The sequence below is a fragment of the Emys orbicularis genome, chromosome 18, assembly GCF_028017835.1.
Source record: "Emys orbicularis isolate rEmyOrb1 chromosome 18, rEmyOrb1.hap1, whole genome shotgun sequence".
NCBI classification, from domain to species: Eukaryota; Metazoa; Chordata; order Testudines; family Emydidae; genus Emys; species Emys orbicularis.
This window is the reverse complement of record NC_088700.1, coordinates 8,867,965-8,889,462: the sequence shown is the minus strand read 5'-3', so window position 1 is coordinate 8,889,462 and position 21,498 is coordinate 8,867,965. Positions and strand designations below refer to the sequence as shown.

The window sequence follows — 21,498 nt, the reverse complement described above, 5'->3', positions numbered from 1 at the left end:
ACAAGTAACTAGGAAGCATTCCTTACCCCGGAGAGTTTAGGGTCTAAAGTCAGAAGAGGTGGATCCAAGCTCCTTGGAAGTCAATGGAAAGACTCTTAACAGGAGTTGGATCACACTTTAATCTCTCTTTGTAAAATCGTCTGAGACCTGCTTAGGGGGCAGATTATCAGGTATATCCCCACTGTGAGGTTCTTACACCTTCCTCTGAAGTATCTGGCACCGACTACTGACAGAGACCAGACACTGAGCTAGATGGACCATGGGTCTGGCAATTCCCTGTGCATTTGCTTTCTTCATAACTGCTTACTTGCTGCTCGGTTAGACTCCCACTCTAGGATTTAGCTCCTCCATCCAGTTCAGAAAAAACCCTGCCAGTATTGACACTAACAGCACCTCTTGTTTGCGAGCGTGAGAACATCTGCTGCAACAGCCTTGGAGGTTGGCTTTAGGATGGTATGTTGCTAGCGTAGTTTTCAGACTGCACAATTTCCCCCGCCTCTTCAATGGGGCGTTCAGAGGGGTGTATTATGTAAACCCAAGGTCACTCTCCTATCACCTTGCGAAGCAACGATTAGACCATACTTTGAGCAGTGTTCAGCTTTGAGTCACACCATGTGAAGAACAGGCTACCGCACAGGGCATCTATGGCCCTTTCCAAATACCAGGGCAGTCAAGGACCCTCCTGGATTGACACCAAGAGGAGCTGAGCACGCTCAGAACCTTGAAGGCTCCTCCTAAGAGGGAGCTAAAATGTACTCTCTGGAAGATGCATTTGCCAACATCTTTACCTGGAGTTTCCTGGCCATGGCTACAACTTCGTGGTCTGGGGGATTGTACTTGTAACAATTAGAGAACATTAACCGAATATCCGCTGCAAAACCTTGTGCGTCCTGGTATTCCCGGCTGTCCATTTTTTTCTGCAAACAAATAAGCCAAAGGGGGAGGGAGGGGAAAAGAGCCATAAGCAAAATGCATTCATAGCGACTGCACAGACGAAAGGTGCATCACAGAGAGAGCTCAGAGAAGTTAAAAAACTGTTAGCTTACGACAGTAGCAGGTCGGTCTAGCTTGCTTAATTCAAGCTGCTAAATGACATCTAGGCTTCAGATAATATTTTAAATAAATCGAATCCTTTGACTGTTGTAGCACAGTGATTTTAACTCTAATATTCCACGAAGTTCTGTTTAAACTGACAGTCTATGAAAGATTGCAAGAGTTCATTTTCTACTAGACACGAGGGTTCCGGAAAAAAGACGTAACTTTGCCTCTGCCAAAAGAGGTAATAAAATTCCAGTGTGATGCCAAAGAGGGAGCGCACTGAGGGGTCACCCTTCTCGGGGTCTCTTCAGTCACAGTCCCTGTCCAATTCCACCGGGTTTTCAAACTTTAAAGGGCTAGATCCTCAGTGGGTGCGTATCACCGCCCCGCAGTTGCAGCTAACAGAGTGGTGGTGATGTAAACCAGCTGAGACGCTGGCACACAGGTCTGCTCCTTAAAACTCTACTCAGTGTCCTTGATTCTAGATAATATGTAGCACAATGGCAAGGGTAAATGCTGCAAAACATTAATGGTTTGAGCAAGGGTTTGCAGGATGGGACACTAACTAAGAAAAGATCAGAGAAAGGAACACTGGAAGCTAGGGTCAGAAGACAAAGTTACAGTTGTTTGGGTGCATTAAATGTGCATTTCCATACCGTAACATGTTGGGATTTTTTCCTCCCCTCGAAGATTCATAGATTTTAAGGCCAGGAGAGACCATTAGGGTCATCTAACCTGACATCCTGCATAACACAAGCCAGAAAATTCCACTCAGTGATTCCTGAATCGAGTCCAACTGAAGGCCATCCCATCCTGACTTAATGACTCCAAGTGATGGAGGATCTCTCGCAGCCCTTGGGAAGCTGTCCCAATCGCTAATTACCCTCGCTGCATTAGCTAATTGTTACAAGGTAAAAAAAAATTGCACCGTATTTCCAGTTAGAATTTTTCCAGTCTCAACTTCCACCCATTCCTTTTCAGTTTAACCTGAACTCTGAACTCCCTGGGTTTGTAATGCTTGTTTGGAGAAAAAACTGCAGCAGTCTTGGGAGCAATGTTTTACTCTTCAGTTAGAGAGACGTACTCAGCCTCAAGTCCAGTTTAATTGTAGTGCAGTGGGATATTTTACTGCATGACTTCATTCTGATAGACTTACGACGAGATTTGTAGGTGCACAGCAATTTCTTTTACAGAATGTGTAAAATCTAACAATGTAGGCTTGATTTATATCTACTGTACAGAAATGCTGCATTTGCTGAATGGTTAAAAGCCTCCATTCTGCAGCTCTCTGCACCTGTATCTCTCTTTGAAACGAGGAGGGTTTTGCATGCAGAGGGACTGCAGGCTTGGTATGGTAAAATTCACCCCTGTGCAGAGGGCCAGTGGAAAGCATATGTACCACTTAAGTCATAAAGGCCCCAATATTTGGTCCTAATGCATACAGAATTCCCATTCACTTCATTGGGAGATACACATGTGTAAGGGCAATGGAATGAGCCTTGTAATTAACTCAAACGGGCTCAAGTGGGACTTCAGTGGCAGATAGCTCTTGTGCTGGCAATCTACACAGGTGTAAATTTAATCCTTATGAACTAATTTTGGTAGGACATCTGCATTCAGAGCAGCGACCTTACTACACTAGCATTTCACACTGCGACGAGAAAGCTTGACAGACATGGCTGTGTGACAAGATCCCGTTTTGGGGGATTTAATAAGCCAGAGAACGCCTTTGAGCTGCAGGACTGGGCAGGGGGAGGGGAGAGACAGATTTGTGCTCCTACAGATCAAGAACAGTTTGGCCTTGTATGAAAAACATTCTGGGCCAATTCCAAAGCAAAACAATACATTAAAACTAAAGAGCCCTGTTACTTTAAAATATGCCTTCCTGCTTGAAAGGCCTTTTTGAGGATCTTGTGTTGGTTTGGCATGTTCACTGGCTGATTATTGCACATATCAGTGCGTGCGGCTTCGGTTTCGTCCAAAAACAAAGGGATTTTCTAACTCCAGGGCCTTTTGATCACTGGATTATTATTTTTTCATTTTTGTTTTAAAGAAAATTCACTCCGGAAAGACCGAGAATATGGACTTCAAATGGCTGCATGAAATGCCTTTGGGTTCTTGACTTGCGGAGCTGCGTAGGCGCTAACAGACGAGGTAAGTTTGCAATTGCAAGTCAGAATGAGAGAGTCTGGTGAGAGAGGGGACGGAAAGACTTAGGTACGGCTCTGCTGCAATCAGGTGTGAATGCAGCACCTGTCGCTATACCTGAGCTAGCTTTAATTCACCTAGTTTGTGTGCCATGGCAGCAGGATTTCAGCGCAGGTTAGCTGCCCAGGCATGTTTAAGTCTCTGCTTCTGCAGCTACCCTGCTATCGGTATACTGATGCTAGCTTGGACATGGTTATGCATGCTGCTATCGCACCTCCGACTGCAGTGTAGACACCCAACTTTCACTGACTCCCTTCAGAAAGCCCAGCCTTAGGGCTTATGGAGTCTTTTAAATTAGTAATTTCCTGACAGGAAACCCTGGTGCCCCAACTGTGTGGCTCAGGGACAAGGGAGCAGACCCTCGGCAGGCGTAAAGCAGGGTTGCTCCGTTGCCTTCCATAGCGCTGTGACGATTTACATCAGCTGGGATTCAGTCCAGGACTCTTCATAACCCGCTCGCAAGTTACATGAACTCGTAGGTTAGTTCTTTTAAACCTAGAGGCAATTATCCCCGGAACAGCTGCAATTAAAGAAAGCTTTAAAACTCCCTGGAAAAAAAAAAAGTCCCCCTGCTTTAAAACCCTGAACTGGGCTGCTCCGAAACCACAGCAGTTTGCTACAAGAAAATTCACGGACTTGCACCTTTAACTCCCTGGAGGCCAATGGTTTATTCTGGAAGCAACACTAAACAAATCCTCTTACACGGCAACTGCTGAGTATGGTTACTTGTGTCCTCCGAGGTAAATAAAGGGCAAACACATCCATATTTCTGTCTCCACAGTGACAAAGAGAGACCTGGTGACCAGTGCACAGGGCTGGGAGTCAGGCGCTCTGGGTTCCGTTCCCAGGTCTCGCACTGGGTGATCTTGGGCATAACGGTTCAGCTGTCTGTGCCTCAGTCTCCCCATCTGGAAAACAGGGATGACGCCTCAGCGCTGGGAAGAGGGTGGACTAATGTTTGTCCTTGGATACAGCTCTGGGAAGTGCAAAGGATTAGTCCTGAGTCCAGGCTCCATGGCAATTATTTTTAACCTATTTGAGTGTAATTACCAAATAACCTGCAGCAGCCACAGAGTTGTTACAATTTAATCCATCCTCTTTTGCTGCTCTAGTGTACTCCAGAACCCCCTCAACGTGTATCATTCCTGCTCGCCACTCCAGCGAACAGTTCCACTCTCTGATAACCAGGGAGGAATTACACGCTCTACAGCGCCAGTTTTGCTCTGTGATGCTCCTAGAATTTACATGGGTACATGCTCATTAACAGTAGAAACTTCTGCAAATCCCTTATGCCAGGAATCGGACAGGAGAGCCCTACAGTTTCCTCAGCTCTTCCCATTCTGTCTTGATCCACTCTACCCTGCAGCGCCCCCTTCAGACACATTCCCACTCTGCACTAAAGATCCTGTCTCAGTCCGCCGGCCTGTCAGAATCAGCTCAGTTGTATTCCCTCATCATCTCTCCTTTCCTGTGGCACCTTAGAGACTAACAAATTTATTAGAGCATAAGCTTTCGTGGGCTACAGCCCACTTCTTCGGATGCCCACGAAAGCTTATGCTCTAATAAATTTGTTAGTCTCTAAGGTGCCACAAGTACTCCTGTTCTTTTTGCAGATACAGACTAACACGGCTGCTACTCTGAAACCTCTCCTTTCCTGGCGGCAGTCCTGGCAACCAGCCCAGCCCACCTCACTGGTACAAGCAGTCAGAAAATACCCTCCAAACCATCTGAGCTATACCTACTGCTTCACAATTCACTGCAGGGCCTCAGACAAATACCTACCGAGACATGAAATATTAACTCTGCAAAATCAACCCTCACACATCCAGGGAGCAGGAGTGACAGGCACGCACAAGCCCATGTAGTCTCGTTGCTAAAGAGGTTAATTTCTGCATAATGCATTCAGCATCAGCTCAAGGCTGCACTCCACTTACCAGCATGCTTACCAGTCATCACTACAGAACTGAACCCGGGACCTTCAGACCCATAAACAAAGCCCACTGGCACTTGCACTAGAGGAGATCTAACGTTTTGTTCATGTTACAATGTACAGGGCCTGTCTCAATTAAATCACACTATGGTCATTTATGAAAAAGTACCAACAAGCCAAGGGTGACAGCAAAACAGTAAAACAGTTCAGAAGAAAATAATCCCAGACAGCACTTCAAAGAGAATTTATTAAGAAAAATTCTACCCTGTGAAAGGCAGTTCCAGAGTCTTTATCTATAAAAGACTCTACAGGGTTCACCGTTAATTTGTCTCCAACCTTCCCGACGGTACTAATAAAGTAGAGGAGAACGTCACTCAGTTGCATAGACAGTGCAGTCAGAGGTCCACATGTTTTATACCTTGCAATCAAGAATTTGAGATCCATAAAACCATGCACCGAAAGCCAACGGAGAGGACCCTGAGTGTGGATTTAGTGCCGGCCAAAGAAACCCCAGTGTTCTCAAATAGGTCTGTTTTTCTTTAAAACATGAATAATACACAGAACTCATCTAAAGCATCTTGCTTCCATGGATTGTTGGGCAAAACCCTGGCCCCACTGAAGTCAATGGGGCATGCCGTTGACTTCATTAGGATCAGGATTTCATTCCTTAGATCTATATCTTAGGGGGGAAAATCCCACTTGCCTTACTCACTTGGGACGTGATCTTGCAAGGTGCAACGCATCTCTGGAAAGGCCCTCTGCACCTTTGGCTTCCAATGACATCAAGAAAGTTGAATGCACTTGGCACCTTCAAGGATTGGGCCCATAAATAGTCCACTGAAGTCAATGCACTACTCAAGTGAGATAGCCAAGAAGGATCCGGCCATCGGTAATTTACTGACAGTTCTTAGCACAAGACAGCAGAGGTGCTGGAACAATTTGTATAGTGCGGGGGCTGAGAGCCACTGAATCAAACTGTAAAACCTGTCTATGATGGAAACCACTTCAAGCCAGGGGGTGCGGCAGCACCCGTAGGTCCAGCACCCGTAGGTCCAGCACCTATCCAAGACAGCTAGAGAAGATTTTATTCATAGCTCCAAAAAATCATATTACCAAAATGGGAGTCTGTACTGGAGTAAGGTAGGGACTGGGCCAGGGACAGTCAGCTTTGGAACAAATATCCTTCCAAACCCCATTAAAGAAACCAGAGACCTTTACAGATATTCAGGGCTGGATTTGGAATCGTGTGCATGCAGTAACTGGACGTAAATAACTGCAAAGGCATGAACCCACCCAATTGCATCCACAGGTATCTAATTGGAGAATTACAGACTTTGTTAGGGGTCCTCTTAAAAATTAGGGCCTCGGTCTAGATTTCTTAATTCCAGATGATTAACTCAAACACCTCAACACCGTCAGCAAAATGGCATATGAAGGGAAAAGGGAACCATGTGAAAGTAATAATAATAAAACCCTACAATCTAATAGCCATATCCTGCAAACACTTATACGCCGCAGCAAATTTACTCACGTGAGCAGCAGGGGGGCTGGAACAATTTGTACAGTGGGGGTCCTGAGAACCATCGAACCAAACTGTAAACCCTGTATATAATGGACACCGCTTCAAGCCAGGGAGGGCAGCACCTCTAGTTCCCGCAGTCCCAGTGGCCTTAATGGGATGCCTCTTGTCAATAAAATTACTCATGCAAAAGAATTAACAGGATCGTGTTTTAAGCCAGGTATGTCCCTTAGGACCTCCAGGGTATCCTGTCTGTCCGTTTTATAGCCCACATCCTGCAAACACTTAAGCATGTAACTTTACCCATGATTAGCTCCAATGAAGTTGATGGGATTGCTCATCTGCATAAGTGCTTGCAGGATTGGGGCCTTAGAATGTAAATTCTCCACGGCCGAGACAAACAGATTGTTTGGTTTATAAACATTTCAGGTGTCTCTTCTTCCTATATGTATTCCAGTTCCATTGCAGAGCAAGGATAGAGGCAGGAATGTCAATCTAACAGAATCACATAGATGTAGAGCTGGGAAAGGCCTGAAGAGGTCATCTAGTCCAGCCCCTAGCACTAAGGCAGGCCCAAGTAAACTAGACCATCCCTGACAGATGTTGGTCTAACCTGTCCTTAAAAACCTCCAATGACGGGGATTCCACAACCTCCCTTGGTAACCTGTCCTAGTACTTTACTATCCTTATTGTTAGAAAGCTTTTCCTAATATCTAACCTAAATCTCCCTTGCTGCAAACTAAGCCGATTAGTTCTTGTCCGACCTTCAGTGGACACGGAGAGCAATTGATCACCGTCCTTATTGTGTAAACAATAAGAATCAAAGTCAATCTACGTTAGATTAAAACTTCCGTGGCTGAGAGACCTACTAAGGCAGACAGCCAAGCTGCTCGAGGCAGGAGGAAGGCACTGCTCCAAAATGATCTAAGGGGAAACACTAGTAAGCTTGAAAGAGAAAGTCCCATCCACTGTCTGATCCTGCTCCCTCTGAAATCAATGAGAGTTCTGCTGCTGGCTTTGATGGCAGCAGGACTGGACTCCTGGTCAGCACTGCAGCTGCTGACATCTGGCAGTGAGTGGGGAAAATGGACACATGAAGCTGAGCATAGATTTTCTGGCAGTGGGTACGGTTCTGTGATCTCATCCATGCGGATGGAGCCTCATGGGCTTCCACAAAGCAAATCTGAAGGGCAGGAGATAGAGCATGGCAACCCAAACAGGACACTGCCCACCCCATGCATCCCAGAGGAGCCTCCACTGCTGGTCACCCAAAGATAGCAAAGGTGGCAGCTGCATCCTACGGCCGAAATGCCAGGGGGACCTCAGCCCTCCAGTGGGGACATGGAGGACGCCTCTCTCTCTCCCCGCCACCTCCTGCCCCCGAGAGAAAAGGAAAACGAGTCAAGAAAACACTCGCGCCCTCCCCTCGATCAGCACTGCAGAAGATACAGGCAGAAAAGTCTTTCAGTCTCCCAGAGCCCCAGAATTGATCCGCTCTGGTCTCCTCCTCCTACAAACCGTATTCCATGCGGCCCTTCCTGCTGCCTGCCTACTCCACACTGGTCTGCCTCCCAAGAAACGACACGTGCACCAAGAGCCATTGGAGCCATTCTCCCACGCTCTCAACCTGGACCCAGCCAGCGCCCGAGGGCTCTGCCACCAGTTCCCCCGTCTCTCGCCTACACCAGAATCCCTTCTCTGCTGTACGACCAGCGCTCGCGCAAACTCAACTCACCCAGGCGTCTTTCCTTTTCTCCTCCCAGGAAGTCGCTGGAGGCCTTTAGCTCGGCTTGGCTCAGCGGCAAATCTCAAACGAAATCCTGAGCGCTGGGATGGCTCGGGTTTACAGAGTGAGGGCAAATGCAAGAATAAGGATGGTCTTTGAGTCATCACTCCACAAGTGGCTGCTTGCAGCATCTCAGCCAGCAGAGAGCTGGCCCTGGGTGGGGTAAACATTCCCGATAACGATACTTAGCACATACGTAGGGCCTTACAAACATCAGTCCTCGCAACAGCCCTGTGAGGTAGGGAAATATTCTTAACCCCATTTTACAGATGGAGAAAATGAGGCACAGATAGGTGAAATGACGTGCCCAAGGCTTAGAACTCATGAATTATTGGCTCCTCACCTCAGGCTTCATGCAGTAGCTCATGCTGACAAAATCCCCTCCCTTAAAAAAATATACTGCAGTAGTAGTCCCAAACTCCGCAGTTCCAAGTATCACTTGGAAGATCTTTTGGACCATTATTATAGTGCATATAAGTAGTGAATGGGATTTTCCAAAGCAACCTAAGGAGCACTCAGAAAAAGGATGGTGACTGAGGAACACTGGGCCTCTTAAGTCACTTAGGCATTTTTGGAAATCCCACTCATTGGCTTTAAGGGGAGCAGGTTTAAGCCCTCAACATAAAAAGTAAAAGCTAGCAGGAGTATCTTCATCTCTTGCCTGTGGGCGGAAAAGTCTCATTTCAACCAACAGAGATTCCTATGGCCGATTGACCAGCAGAACGCGGGGGGGGGGGGGGGGAGCCCTGCGGATGGAGGGAAACCTCCCCGCCCCAAAAGAAAAGCACCCTGAAGTTCAAACCAAGGTAAGCTAAGTTGAAATACCTGCTTCTCTACGAGGCAGCCGTGAACCACTGCTAGCTAGCAACGCTGCTATATTTGTAACATCTACCACCGCGGAGTGAACAGGTGATAATCAGGTCCCACCTGGCGTCACACAAAGACCATCCAGAGCCCACGCCACACAAACAACTGATGGGAAGGCAGTGACTGCTGTACACGGGGTTCTATGGATCGAACCCTACGAAATACCGCACATCCTGTGTTCAGAGCACAACGCTGTCAAGGGGGCGTGTGTTTAGATAGCCGGACTATCTGCTCAGGGAGCTGTTGGCACTGCACAGTGTGGAATACAGGGTACAGGGAAACATTCCAGGACATGGAAAAAGGGAAACAAAATAGAAAAAAAAAAAGATCTGAATGGTCCACAAATCTGGTCAATTTTCCACCCCACCCACCAATAACCGACCCACTGCAAGAGCGGTAGCCCCTCTTCTATTCGCAACCAGAGAGCTAAGACACCCTGCAAAAGAGGTGGTAAACGTGGACGTACTTTCACAGTACTGAGATCCATGGGGTGTTTGATAATATCATGATAGTCATGTAATTCCAAGGCCTCTGCATCGACAGGCTTGTAAAATGGCCATGCGTAGGCTGCGTGTTTCTTAGAGAGCATCTCCTTCAGGATGCTGTCACAGTACTTGAGGTGCTCAGAGAGTTTGCCCTTTTTCCCCGCGTGCTGGGGGACCTCCCCGTCTTCGAGGTCCTTCTTTGGTGGCTTGATTGGCCGGCCGCCGCTCTCTCGGCGAGCGACGACTTTCGCCTGCTTGGGGTCTGACAGCGGGGTGGGCGACTCGCTCCGACTGGCAGTGATGGCCGAGGTGGTGGGTGTCGTCGTGTCTGCTTTTCGCTTCACTCCCTTTTTCTGAAACAAAGAACGGGTGGTCGGGAATACAGGTCCTGCCTGCAGACCGGGCTGGCAAGGGCCACTTCGGGGCCTGATCCTGCTCAGCCAGCACAACCGATTCTTGCCACATAGCCTGATTCTCCTCTTACTTACACCGGGTTTTACACGGCTGTAGCTCCATTGACTACAACGGGAGTTGTCCCTGAGTATTACTGATGTGAGCAGAGAATCGGGCCCTTGGGGAGCAACAAGTCAAGGGGGCTAGTCACAAGGAGAGAACCTGCCCACTGTAGTCAATGGAACAACTCAGGCAGGTAACTGCTTAGAAATGGGATTAAGAGTTTCACAGTCTGGCCCCAAGGAAATAAAGTATATCCAGTGCATATAAATCCCGGCATTGTGATTCTCCCTACCAAACCCCTCCCAACTTCTCCAGGGAAGGTCTTTTGCCTCTGAAAAACTTGCTTTCCATAGAAAGCTGGGGGGAAATTGTGATTTCAAACCGAGAGAATTTTGCAATGTTTACTTGCAAAACTCAGTTTTTACTAGCCTCTTTAATATGCAGGTGAAATGTACCTAAAATATATGGGTGACTAGGAAATGAGTTATTTGTGCACAGAGTGCATCCGGAATGAAAGAGACTTCTGTGCAGTGTGGATTTAGCTGGCAGAAGATTTGGGTTATAAACTTGCAAATTCAAGGGTTAATTCTGTGGGAAGTAAAAAAGAAAATCCCAAACAACAAGCTCCATGATTATTAACAGACGCAACCTCATCTCACCTTGTGGCATGAATCTGTAAATTTATGCTACAGGTAGTTCTGAAGTGCTAATGCCCCCTTTGGCAGGACATGTGAAGAGGATTTAAATTACGGTCATGCCATTTACGGTATTAGGACTTATTTATGTTTGTACGAAGTCTAGCACAATAGGATCCGGATCTCGATTATGACCTCTCGGTGCTACCATGACATCAATAGTGGTATCTAGCTCTTATATAGCACTTTTTATCTGTAGATCTCAAAGTGCTTTTACACGAAGGAGATCAATATCATTATCCCCATTCTATAGATGGGGAAACTGAGACACAGAAAGGGGATGTGATTTGGCCAAGGTCCCCCACAGCAAGCCAGTGGCAAAACTGGGACTAGAACCCATATCCCCTGTGTTCCAGTCCAGCGTTTGCTATCCTCTACAGAACACTGTTAACACCCCTGTTTTAATGTTAAATTTCAAGCAGAAAATTGTGTCACTAGATTAACGCTTTCATCCAATTTTTTTCTTAAAAAAAAAATGGTATTCAGCCAGCAGCTGTTTGGAGCAGTAATTTAATTTACTGGGAAATTAAATTAGCAAATTAAATAGTAAAATACAGGCGTACAATTGGTAGCAGAATACAATCAGTAAGAAAGACAGAACTTGCTGATCCTACTGATATTTCTCGGGTTCGCAAAGCACAAAGCTGCTTTCAATACCTTCCAGCTGGAGTGCCCTCCTGCAGTCTTTACTGTGACAAAACTCCCACTGACTGCCCTGGAGTCAGGAATGCAGGATCAGGCCCTTCCTGATTTGCTCTATGCCCGTTTGAAACTAAAATGGAGCAGTATGTTCGTTGGGCCTGCTCTTGCAAACCTGAAAGGAGCAGTCCTACCAAAATCTATGGGACAACTGGTGAGAGCAGGGAGTTCTTAGGTGGGGTAGGGGCACTGGGCCCTCAGAGGCCTTTACGTTCATGCAGCCTCGTAGCTGGCTAACTGGTGGTGATATCTGTGGAGTTGGAAAGTCAAATGCAAAGGGAAGGAACTCATGTTTCTGACCAGCGGTTGCCCATCTAAAAATGCGGTACTGCAAAGCGAAAGACGGTTGGTTGCTTTGTTTACCTTGACTACAGGTGGCGTGGGAGGAACCACTGTCATAATCGGAGCAGCAGGAGGAGGGGCAGCGGCAGCAGGAGGAGCAGTTACAGGCGGGACGTTTGCGGTGATGGTTGGCACAGGCGTGGCGGCGATAACGGGCGTCTGAGAGACAGCTGGAGGGACGTTCTGGAAAGGGGCTGGCGGGGAGACAGATGAGACGGCTGCTGCTTGCTGCGCTCCTTTAAAACGATACAATTAAACACATGTGAGATGGCACATTCTATAGCCGCTCAGCTAGCTTGACCAAGAGAAGCTGTTGCCTCTGGACTCTACAGCAATGAATGTCTGGGCCTTTCTGCTCTCTCTACAGTGTCTGGATGACCATATGTGAGCAAACTGCTCCAAGTCCTGACTGTCAGTTCTGCTGTTATGGGATAGTTTCTGTTTTCCCTTCCAGCCTCTCTCAGAACTAGCCTGTGCTCAGCCAAGGAGGAGACAGATGGGAGGGTAGGGAAGGACGTGGATTCTCTAGAAAGGACGCTGAATTGTTCACAGCAGGAAAACCTCCACTGGGTTCAAGCTGCCTTTGCTACTGCCCTGCAGAGTTAATAATAAATACCACTAGTCTACGGGGCTGGGCAAAAAACTGATTGTTCAGTCACTGGTAAGCCTGACCTTTTTTTTTTAAATGTCCATTTTGGGTCAAACGGAAAAGAAAAATTTTCAAATTTATCGGTGAATTGAAAAGTCAACAAAAAATTCATGTCAGGTCGAATGAAACGGTTTGTTTCCATTTCAACCATTTTTAAATATTTATTTATTTTTTTATTTTAATAAAAGAAAGTTTTGAACAAAAAGCATCACCCCGAACCGGAACATCAAAACAGTTCATGTCAAAATGAAATGTTTACATTTTTCAGAATTTGTTTGTTTTGTTTTTTTCCAACCAAAACAACTCGGCAAAGCTAACAGGAATTCACAAAACGTTTCCATGTTGCCAAATCTGCATGTTGCACCAAAAAAGTCTCACCCAGGCCTACTTATATGGCACTTTAAATCCATAGACCTCAAAGCTCTTCACAGAGAAAGTTCAGGTGACTTGCCCATGGTTATGCCGCAAATGAAAAGCGAAACTGGGAACAGAACCCAGGTCTCTGGATTCCCAGACTAGTGCATTATATGCTACACCATGCTGCCATTCCTGTTATAGGGCGACGGTAATCTGTCCCACAGAGGCAGCTGCATTTTAATACAAGATGCAAACGTTTTTGTTTGTTTGTTTGTTTTTAAAGTCCCAGCACTGTTCTATTATTGATTAATGAAATAATTCTTTGCACTTCTACAGCACCTTCAAAGGACGCTTTGCAGACTTGGTGCCTTAGTTGACATATGTGGAACTTGAGGCACTAAAGGCAAACTGACTTTCCCAAAGCCACAATCAGATTTCATCTACACAGCAACTTGCTCCTGTTTCGTTAAATCAATGCAAACACGTGTTTTCACCCCTGTGATTTCAATGGGAGTTAGGAGCTTAAATGCCTTTAGATATCTGGCCCTTAGTCTCTCTGTGCTCTGGAGATAGTAGCAGTGTCCTCCCTCACAGGCCTGCTATGAGGATAAATACATTAAAAGACTGGCAGGCAGTCAGATACTACTATGATGGGCAGTATCTTGGATAGACAGACAAGCAGGATCCACACGTCCTGAATCTCAGTCAACTGCTCTGACCATTAGACTACACTCCTTTTCTACCCTCCTAATTGTGTGTCTAGTCAGGCAGGGTGGAAGTGGGTCAGGAATCAGCAATGGGCTCGCAACATTGATTACCATCTGGTCAGGTCAGTACCTGCACTCTGTGCGCTCGCTGCTGGCTTGCGACCTTTGCCTTTAGGGACCGGTGGTAATAACTCAACTTCCTCCTGGGGCATCTGGGCTACTTTCTGCAGAAAAATCTTCTCCAGGGCTTGCGCCATGAGGACGATGTCATCCGTGGGCTGGGTGGACAGAACAAGGCAGCACTAGCATAATGCACCCGTGAGAAGCAAAGAGGGACTGAAAGCCTTTACAATCGCGTTGTTTGATTTATCCCCTAGCCGGAAATGTACACTGTCTTCCAATGAATGAATGCGCCATAGCTCTGAGAATTAAATAACTCTTTACCCCTTCTCTGGTATTCACGCCAGCCTCAATTGGTATGTCTACACGGCGATAAAAAACCCGCAGTACCAAGTATCAGAGCCCGGATCAACTGACTCAGGCTCAGGCTGCGGGGTTAAAATAGCAGGGTAGAGGTTCGGACTTGGGCTGGAGCCTGGGCTCTAAGGGTATGTCTACATGGGGATGAAAAAAACCTGGTTGGTCCAGGTCAGCTGACTTGGACTCACAGGGCTCAGGCTCCAGGGCTGAAAAACTGCTGTGTAGACGTTCGGTCTTGGGCTGGAGCCCAGGCTCTAGGACCCTGCAAGAGGGGAAGGTCCCAGAGCTCCGGCTCCAGCCCAAGCCTGAATGTCTACACTGCAATTGTATAGCCCCGCAGCCCAAGCCCCCCGTGAGCCTGAGTTAGTTACCCCAGGCCAGCCACAGCTGTGCTGTGGGTCTTTTATTGCAGTGTGCACGTACCCTGACCAGCTGGCAAATTACAGCCTCTAAATACAACGAAGAACCAGAACACGGCTTCCTTTAGAAGCCCACACCATTGCTGCCCCACATATCGGTTTGGAAGCAGAGAGCTGCAACCGACGAGCTGTCAATCCCTGTCTGGCAAAATATTCAGGAGAAGAGAATAAACACCTTCCTCGCTGCAGCACCAGCTAATTAATTTATTTATTTCAGCTCGCTCCCCAGCATGGGTCAATGATGAACTATCTTAGGAAGAAGAATACAAGGAATAAAAAGCACTTTAAAGCCAAAAAAAAAAAAAAAAAAAGCATATATAAGCAACCAACAAAGTGCACGAGAGATTTATGGAAGAACGCATGAGGCATGGACAGCGGATATAATGATAGGAGTTATTTACCTGCCCTCTGCTGCTGAGAGGAGTATCTGATATTAGTTACTACTGGACAAAGAGAATAAACACTTAGCACTTATATTCCACTTAACATCTACAAAGCGTTGTGCAAACATTAGCTAATCTGAAAGAATTCCTCCGTGAAATTAAAGGGCTGAAGTCTCGGCTGACTCGCTGTGTAACCCCAAGATATTAATTCTACCTACAGTTAAGAACACGTTTGCCATTTTAACCAGTGCGGGCAAAGAAACATGCAACACAAAGACAGCTTTGTACATTTAAAAGTAATATGATTACCATTAATGGCATTGCCAGGAGGGTTTTGTGCACAAGTTATCCCTAGTCAAAAGCTGCAGTGGAATAGCCACCCGCAGGCTTCCCTATTCAGAGCCACAGCTAGGAGTTTGTCTGCATTCTTTACCTTGTTGTAAATGTAACAATTTGTAAACATTGTGTTGAAATCCTGCATGCATTCACTGGCACTCCAGTAATAGTTATGTTCCAGTCGCTTCTTAATTGTCCCCATGTCCATCGGGTTTTTGATTATTTTGTGATAATCCTGTTCAAGAAACAGTAAAGACAGCTTGTTAGGTCAGGACGCAATAAGCCCTATACATCGCCAATGAGAACAGCTCCCCCTCCCCAATGGGGGATATCAGACAGGAGGCACCTTTCCCATAAAGTGAAGACCCTGCTTTCCTGGTGGTGTCTGATTTGCAAATGGCAATCCTGAAATGTCAGAACTAGAACAAGATTGAAAAAAATACCTACCAGCGAATGGGATTTAAAACACGCCTACCACTTTTAACTAAAAATTAACCCTAAATAAACCCTTTTGCTCTGCAACTAATGGGGTGGGCAGGTAGGTCAAAGCGGAAGCCAAGGTGCTTAGAACCTCTGGAAATCAGATGCACAGTCCCTCCGCTGCTACGATCATAGTCTGAGCAAGCAAGGTGGAGTCAGCACCAATTTCCTTGAAAGGTTCCAGCAGTGGCTGGCTTGGTGCTGACTCCTAGAGCGGAGATCTGGGGAGGCAAGTTCATGCTAACCGTTAATAGGGAAACTGTCTTTGCCGTCAGGTGAATGTGTGCAGACCGTGGTGAAATCAATGGGAGCTGTGCATGTACCTCTGGAAAAGGAATTGAGCCCTTGATCTTTAAGAGATTCAGCAGGAACTAAGATGTTCAGAGGTTTCTTTTAAAAAACAGCTTTGTGTAGCATTTCTTTATGAGACAAAGGCCTTGTCTGCATTTAAACGGGCTTGCTGGTATAGTTATACTGGGAATCCTCCCCCATGGAGAGGCAGCTTATGCCAGCAAAAGAACGTTTTTTACTGGTATAGCTTAAACCAGCTCCCCGAACAGGATAAGCTGGCAAAAGGACTTTTTCCCCCCACTTATAACTGCATCTACTAGGGCTTTTGCCAGCACAGCTAGGTTGATTGGGAGCATGATTTTTTTCACACTCCTAACCAACATGGCAATGCCAGTAAACCTTTCTAGTGCAGACCAGGCCAAAGTTAAGAGAGTCTGACATTAAGTGAAAACACTATTTCAGTTCTTGAGTGTTCCAGCTCCTATTCCTGACCCAAAGATTTCAGGGACATCTGCTGCTCTTGGAAAACCCATTGCATAATTCCAAAAAGCAGTCCTTATGCTCTTTCTTTAAGCATACGTCAGAAGCTATTAAGGTAACATTCTAATCTACAACAAAAACTCAAAAATAGCAAAGGCCTGAGGAGCTTCTTAATAAACAGAACCAAAAAATAAAATTTAAAAAAAAAAATCCATCTAATAATGGATCAGAGTTAACGTGACTTCTACTAGTTACGAAGAAGTCAGGTCTGTGAAAGGTGGTCTCATATTCAGGGTACTGGGTAACAAATGACTACCCCACTCGTTTCGCTATACAGGGGCCAGTGCTCAGCACGGCAACTCTGGGGAGTTGGGGAATCAGAAGGAACCTAACAACATTTCACTTCACATGAGCAGAAATTGCACATGGCTCAAGCGGAGCTCTCCTGGCAGAGGACACAAAGCAAAGGAAAGAATACTTACTGGTAAATTCAATTTAATTGCATCGACGGGTTGGTAGAAGGGCCAAGCAAACTGATGCTTCCACAAGGTCTTCACCACAACATTTTGCATGTACTGCAACTGGTTGGTCTTCCGCCCGGGCTTGTTGGGGTTGGTGACTTCTGGGGGGGGTGGATTGACAGGGCCCTGGGGAGCCTGTATCGCTGATGTGACAGTTGACATTTTCCTACCTCTGGGTCTCACTTACTGTTGCAGCGGCAACTAGGAGATTCTCTGTCTTCCTTTATGCTCCCTGAATGGGACTGACATCCCATTTCCAGGGCCCAACCATGCAACCTAGACCAGGAGAGAGAGGAGGAAGAGGTGGAGTGTAAATACAGACATTTAATTGAAACACACATGTTCAAAAACAATACACATCCTAGACATGGCTAAACCCAACCCCTTCATCTGATCCTAGGGTGACCAGATGTCCCAAATTTATAGGGACAGTCCCGATTTTTGGGTCTTTTTCATATATAGGCTCCTATTACCCCCCACCCCCTGTCCTGATTTTTCACACTTGCTGTCTGGTCACCCTACCTGATCCACTGCATTTGCTGTCAAGCTCAGATACCATAATGATGGGCATGGTACAAAAACCTAGATGCATAGATTAGATCAGCAGTTCCCAAACCCATGGACTGCAGAGCACTTGCTAGTGATCTACGGCAAACTGGCTGGTCTCATGATGTTGGTTCTGGCTCCTTGTTCCATCGGCTTCTACCAGCATCTCAGATATTCATTGCAAAGAAGAATCTGGACTGTACAGAAGCAGGTGGAAACAAAGAGGAGGAGCCAGCTGTGCCATACACAAACATTTGCTGCAATTGTCCTAGGTACATTGCGTCGTTGAGACTTGGATCTTGACTGGAAGGGGAGGTGGTCAGATTAATTGCTAAAGGAAGACGGCCCCAGAGATAATCTCTCTATTTAGATGTGCTCCATACCATGAAGTTCTTTAGGGCAAGATCCGTCTCTTACTAGGCTGACTACAATGTGCACCCAATTTCCCGTGGGGGTATCAACAGTGCTCCTGCAATTCAAGTAACAATCAAAGAGTTTGTCAGCCCCTGGAACAGGCAGACAGAGATTGTTCTGTTCCGTCTTTTAATAGCACATCTGAGATATGAGTACACACAAAATTCCATTACTTTGGTCCAGGTTTTCTCTAGCATGCTCCTGGATGACAAACTCTCTAGCGTCATTACGTCTTGGATACCACACTGTAAACAGCTTTGTTTTGTCATCTTCCATAAACATTTGATAGTTCAACCCACATCAGAACCACAGCAACATTTTTTCACAGTAAAGAGACCACGCACTCTTTCTAATGGCAAAATATTTAAAACACATTCAGCCAAGTACACAAATACTCTCGCTGACATATGTTTCTAGTCTATGTGGTGAAAACCCGGTCACAAAAGGAGGGAAATACAGAAACAGCAGTGACATGCGAAGAGGGAGACAGTGCAAAGAAACATCCTAGACAAAATTCTCATTTAATGTGTTTCTAACCATCATAGCTGAAAATCAAGACTAAGTGTAGAACTTCAACCTACCTTTTGAGTAGCTGATTAGATGGCAGTAAACACTGAACACTTATTTAATTTAGGGGAGTTTTACAAAAATAGATTGTGCCTAGAAACATGCATCTACATAAAAGAGAGGAATGATTAAATATAAATATTCTCAGTGGTACGCAAGGAGCCAAGTCACGAGCTTATATAGAAAGAGAGCATTCCATGAACCTCGCTGTAACCAAGAGAACAAAGTGAAAGTATTTTGTGATGGCAATGGGATAGTGACATAAGAGGCAACTCGGCCAATCAGACACCGCTTTGGGCTCCAAAATAGAATGCGCAGAGCCAATCAGGGCCAAGCTTGTCTGTGCCCAGGAGGGGCTCCTATTTCAAAAAGGGTTTTGTGCAGAAAAGTGTTTAATCCCAAAGAAATCCATGTCTGGTGTGCGCACGTGTGTGTAAAACATGGGAGCCTACCTACGATGTGTACATAGAAAACAGGAGCCCAAGTATGAATCAAACCAGCATCTATTCACAGGATGTAAAAATTCTCTTACACCCTAAGAAGATATAATAAACCCTATCATCAGCTCTGCTTCCACAAACTGAAGGGCCTGCAATGGGAAGATCCATCCCCTTTTCTCTGACATGATGGAATCCATGGGGTTCAAGCTCCATGGGGCAAGGAAAGGTAGGTGTGGGGCCATTCTCTACAGCACTGTTCCCCTCAACCCTCACATAAGGTAATGCTGTCCCCCAATTGTGTCCCCTTTGCACAGTGAAACCCTCCAGCTAAGAGGGTTTTGTTTTTGTCGAGTGTCATTGGCAGACAGAGACTGGATGGGAGCCCCAGGTGGGTGGGGCGACTGGAAAAACAGTGACACTGGTGTGATCTGGTCAACGTTTTTCAAACTTCACAAAGTGGACTTAATTCAGCATTTCAAACTTTGAAATACAAACTGGAAAAAACATTTTCACAACAGTTTTCCCTGTTTATTGACAAAATATTTCAAAATTTTGAATTTCAAGAAAAAAGCAACAAATCCAACAGGAATTTTTAAAAAATTAAATGTCATAATGTTTCCCTCTCCCTTTTATCTCCCTCAACCCCAGCTCTGAATTGGGACTCTGTGCAGATTTCAGACACCACCGACTAAGAGCCATATATCATCTAAGCAGCACATATAACCCTGACTGCAGCCCTTGGGGTACATCCTTTGAATCTAATGTTTATTTCAGTGTTTTGGTTAATGAGCTGAATCCCCTTCAAAGACTGAAATTAAAAACAAGAAAATTTGGGAACTAATTTTTTGAGGCAACCTTAACTGCAGGGCATCGGTCACTTTTTTTAACTCTACGTACCACATCTCAAGATTGCCTTCTATTGTGTTTTTAAATTATTGAGGATAAACGCAAGATCTTCAACCACAAAAATCCCGTTTTTGTTAGAACTTCCCTGCATCTTCTTGTCCTGTTTTCATAACATTCTAACTTGAAGAGATGTTATTTTTTTAAGGCACTGGACTGGCATCCAGGAGATAGGGGGGTCAACTTTCTACGTGGTCTCGGGAGAGTCATTGAATTTCTCTGTGCTTCATCTCCTCATCTGTACAATGGGGATAATAATACCACCTTTCTGCCTTATTTTGTCAATCTTGTCTAATTAGATGTAAACTCTTTGGGACGGGAGCTATTTCTTACTATGCTTTTTCTAAAAGATACGCTCCAGTGCAAACAAGAATTAATTCAGGGAAGTTCTATGGCCTGTATTATAAAGAAGGTCAGACTAGGTGATCACAGGGGTCACTTGTAGCTTTATAATCTTTGAACATGTGTGTTTCTACAGCACCTAGCACAGTGGGGTGCTGATCTCAGTTGGGGCCTCTCGGCAGCACCGTAATATGAACAGTAATTAAGTAAAACTTAATTACATAAACCAGAAAGGATCTTTTAAAATTTTAGTTTAAATATCAAGAAAGTTAAGCACATTAGGGAGAACAGGAGGTGGGACTGTGACATCAGAGGCAACTCAGCCAGTCCTCCTACAGTTGACCCTAATTTATTTGCATACTGCAATCCCATTGGCTACAATTAAAGATGGCCCTAAACCAAAACTCTGCATACCAATGCTGCTGAATGTGTGATCATTCAAATCCTCGAGCTTGCCGCTTGAGACCAGATCTAGTTAAAATGTGCCTATTTCTGTGTTTTTCATACTGTTAAAGCAACAACACTGGAAATAGTCATTATTAGCATACAGAAGGCTTTAATGTGTATTTGCCAGCTGATTCATCATGTGAATGAAAGCACTCAGAGTGTGTCAGAGCTGAGAGAGAACTTCTCCCTCTAGCTGGGCCTGGGAGTTTTGCTGTTATGTATAGAAACACAAGAGGATGCTGGCTACTCAGTTCAGGTGAGTTTTTATCTCTTCTTATGTCCAAGCAGCCCAGTCCTAATCCAGTCCTATCACAGGCTAGAGCCCAGAAACCCCAACATTTGCCAACATTTCCCCCCCCCCTCAAAATAGTATTTATTTGTACATGTGTTTCACCATTCAATGGGTCACAGATCTGTCAGAGCATTTATACAGAGAGACAGCCTACTTTATTCACTTGGGAAAGAAAGAACTGCAATAGTCTGTTATGCTTTCAGCACACACACTGAGAAATCAGATAAAAACAAATACTCTTGCTGGAAGGCTGCAATGTAACACTACTTTATTTCTTATAATTCAGAACGATAACACAAAAACCTAAAACCAGAGAGAGAGAAAACAGGCTGCTCCCTAAGGCAGCCAGGCACAATTCACCTCACCTTGCTTTAAGCTGGCTTTTTCCAGAACTGACTCTGTGGCTGCATGCTTTCTTA

General features: G+C 45.5%; 1 protein-coding gene across 4 annotated transcripts in view; it reads right to left on the bottom strand.

The window, feature by feature from the left end:
* BRD3 (bromodomain containing 3) overlaps positions 1–21,498 on the bottom strand; it is a 56,020-nt gene that overhangs the window by 13,392 nt on the left and 21,130 nt on the right. For 3 of the 4 annotated variants that reach the window (XM_065418799.1, XM_065418800.1, XM_065418802.1), the window contains exons 2-7: positions 17,090–17,404; positions 15,454–15,591; positions 13,869–14,016; positions 12,047–12,261; positions 9,815–10,186; positions 789–917 (exon numbers count right to left, since the gene is read on the bottom strand). In XM_065418799.1, coding sequence (XP_065274871.1) covers positions 789–917; positions 9,815–10,186; positions 12,047–12,261; positions 13,869–14,016; positions 15,454–15,591; positions 17,090–17,290 — 1,203 coding nt within the window. In that variant the 5' untranslated portion in view covers positions 17,291–17,404. The remainder of the gene's footprint in view (positions 1–788; positions 918–9,814; positions 10,187–12,046; positions 12,262–13,868; positions 14,017–15,453; positions 15,592–17,089; positions 17,405–21,498) is intronic. The other variant, XM_065418801.1, reaches the window with a different exon arrangement.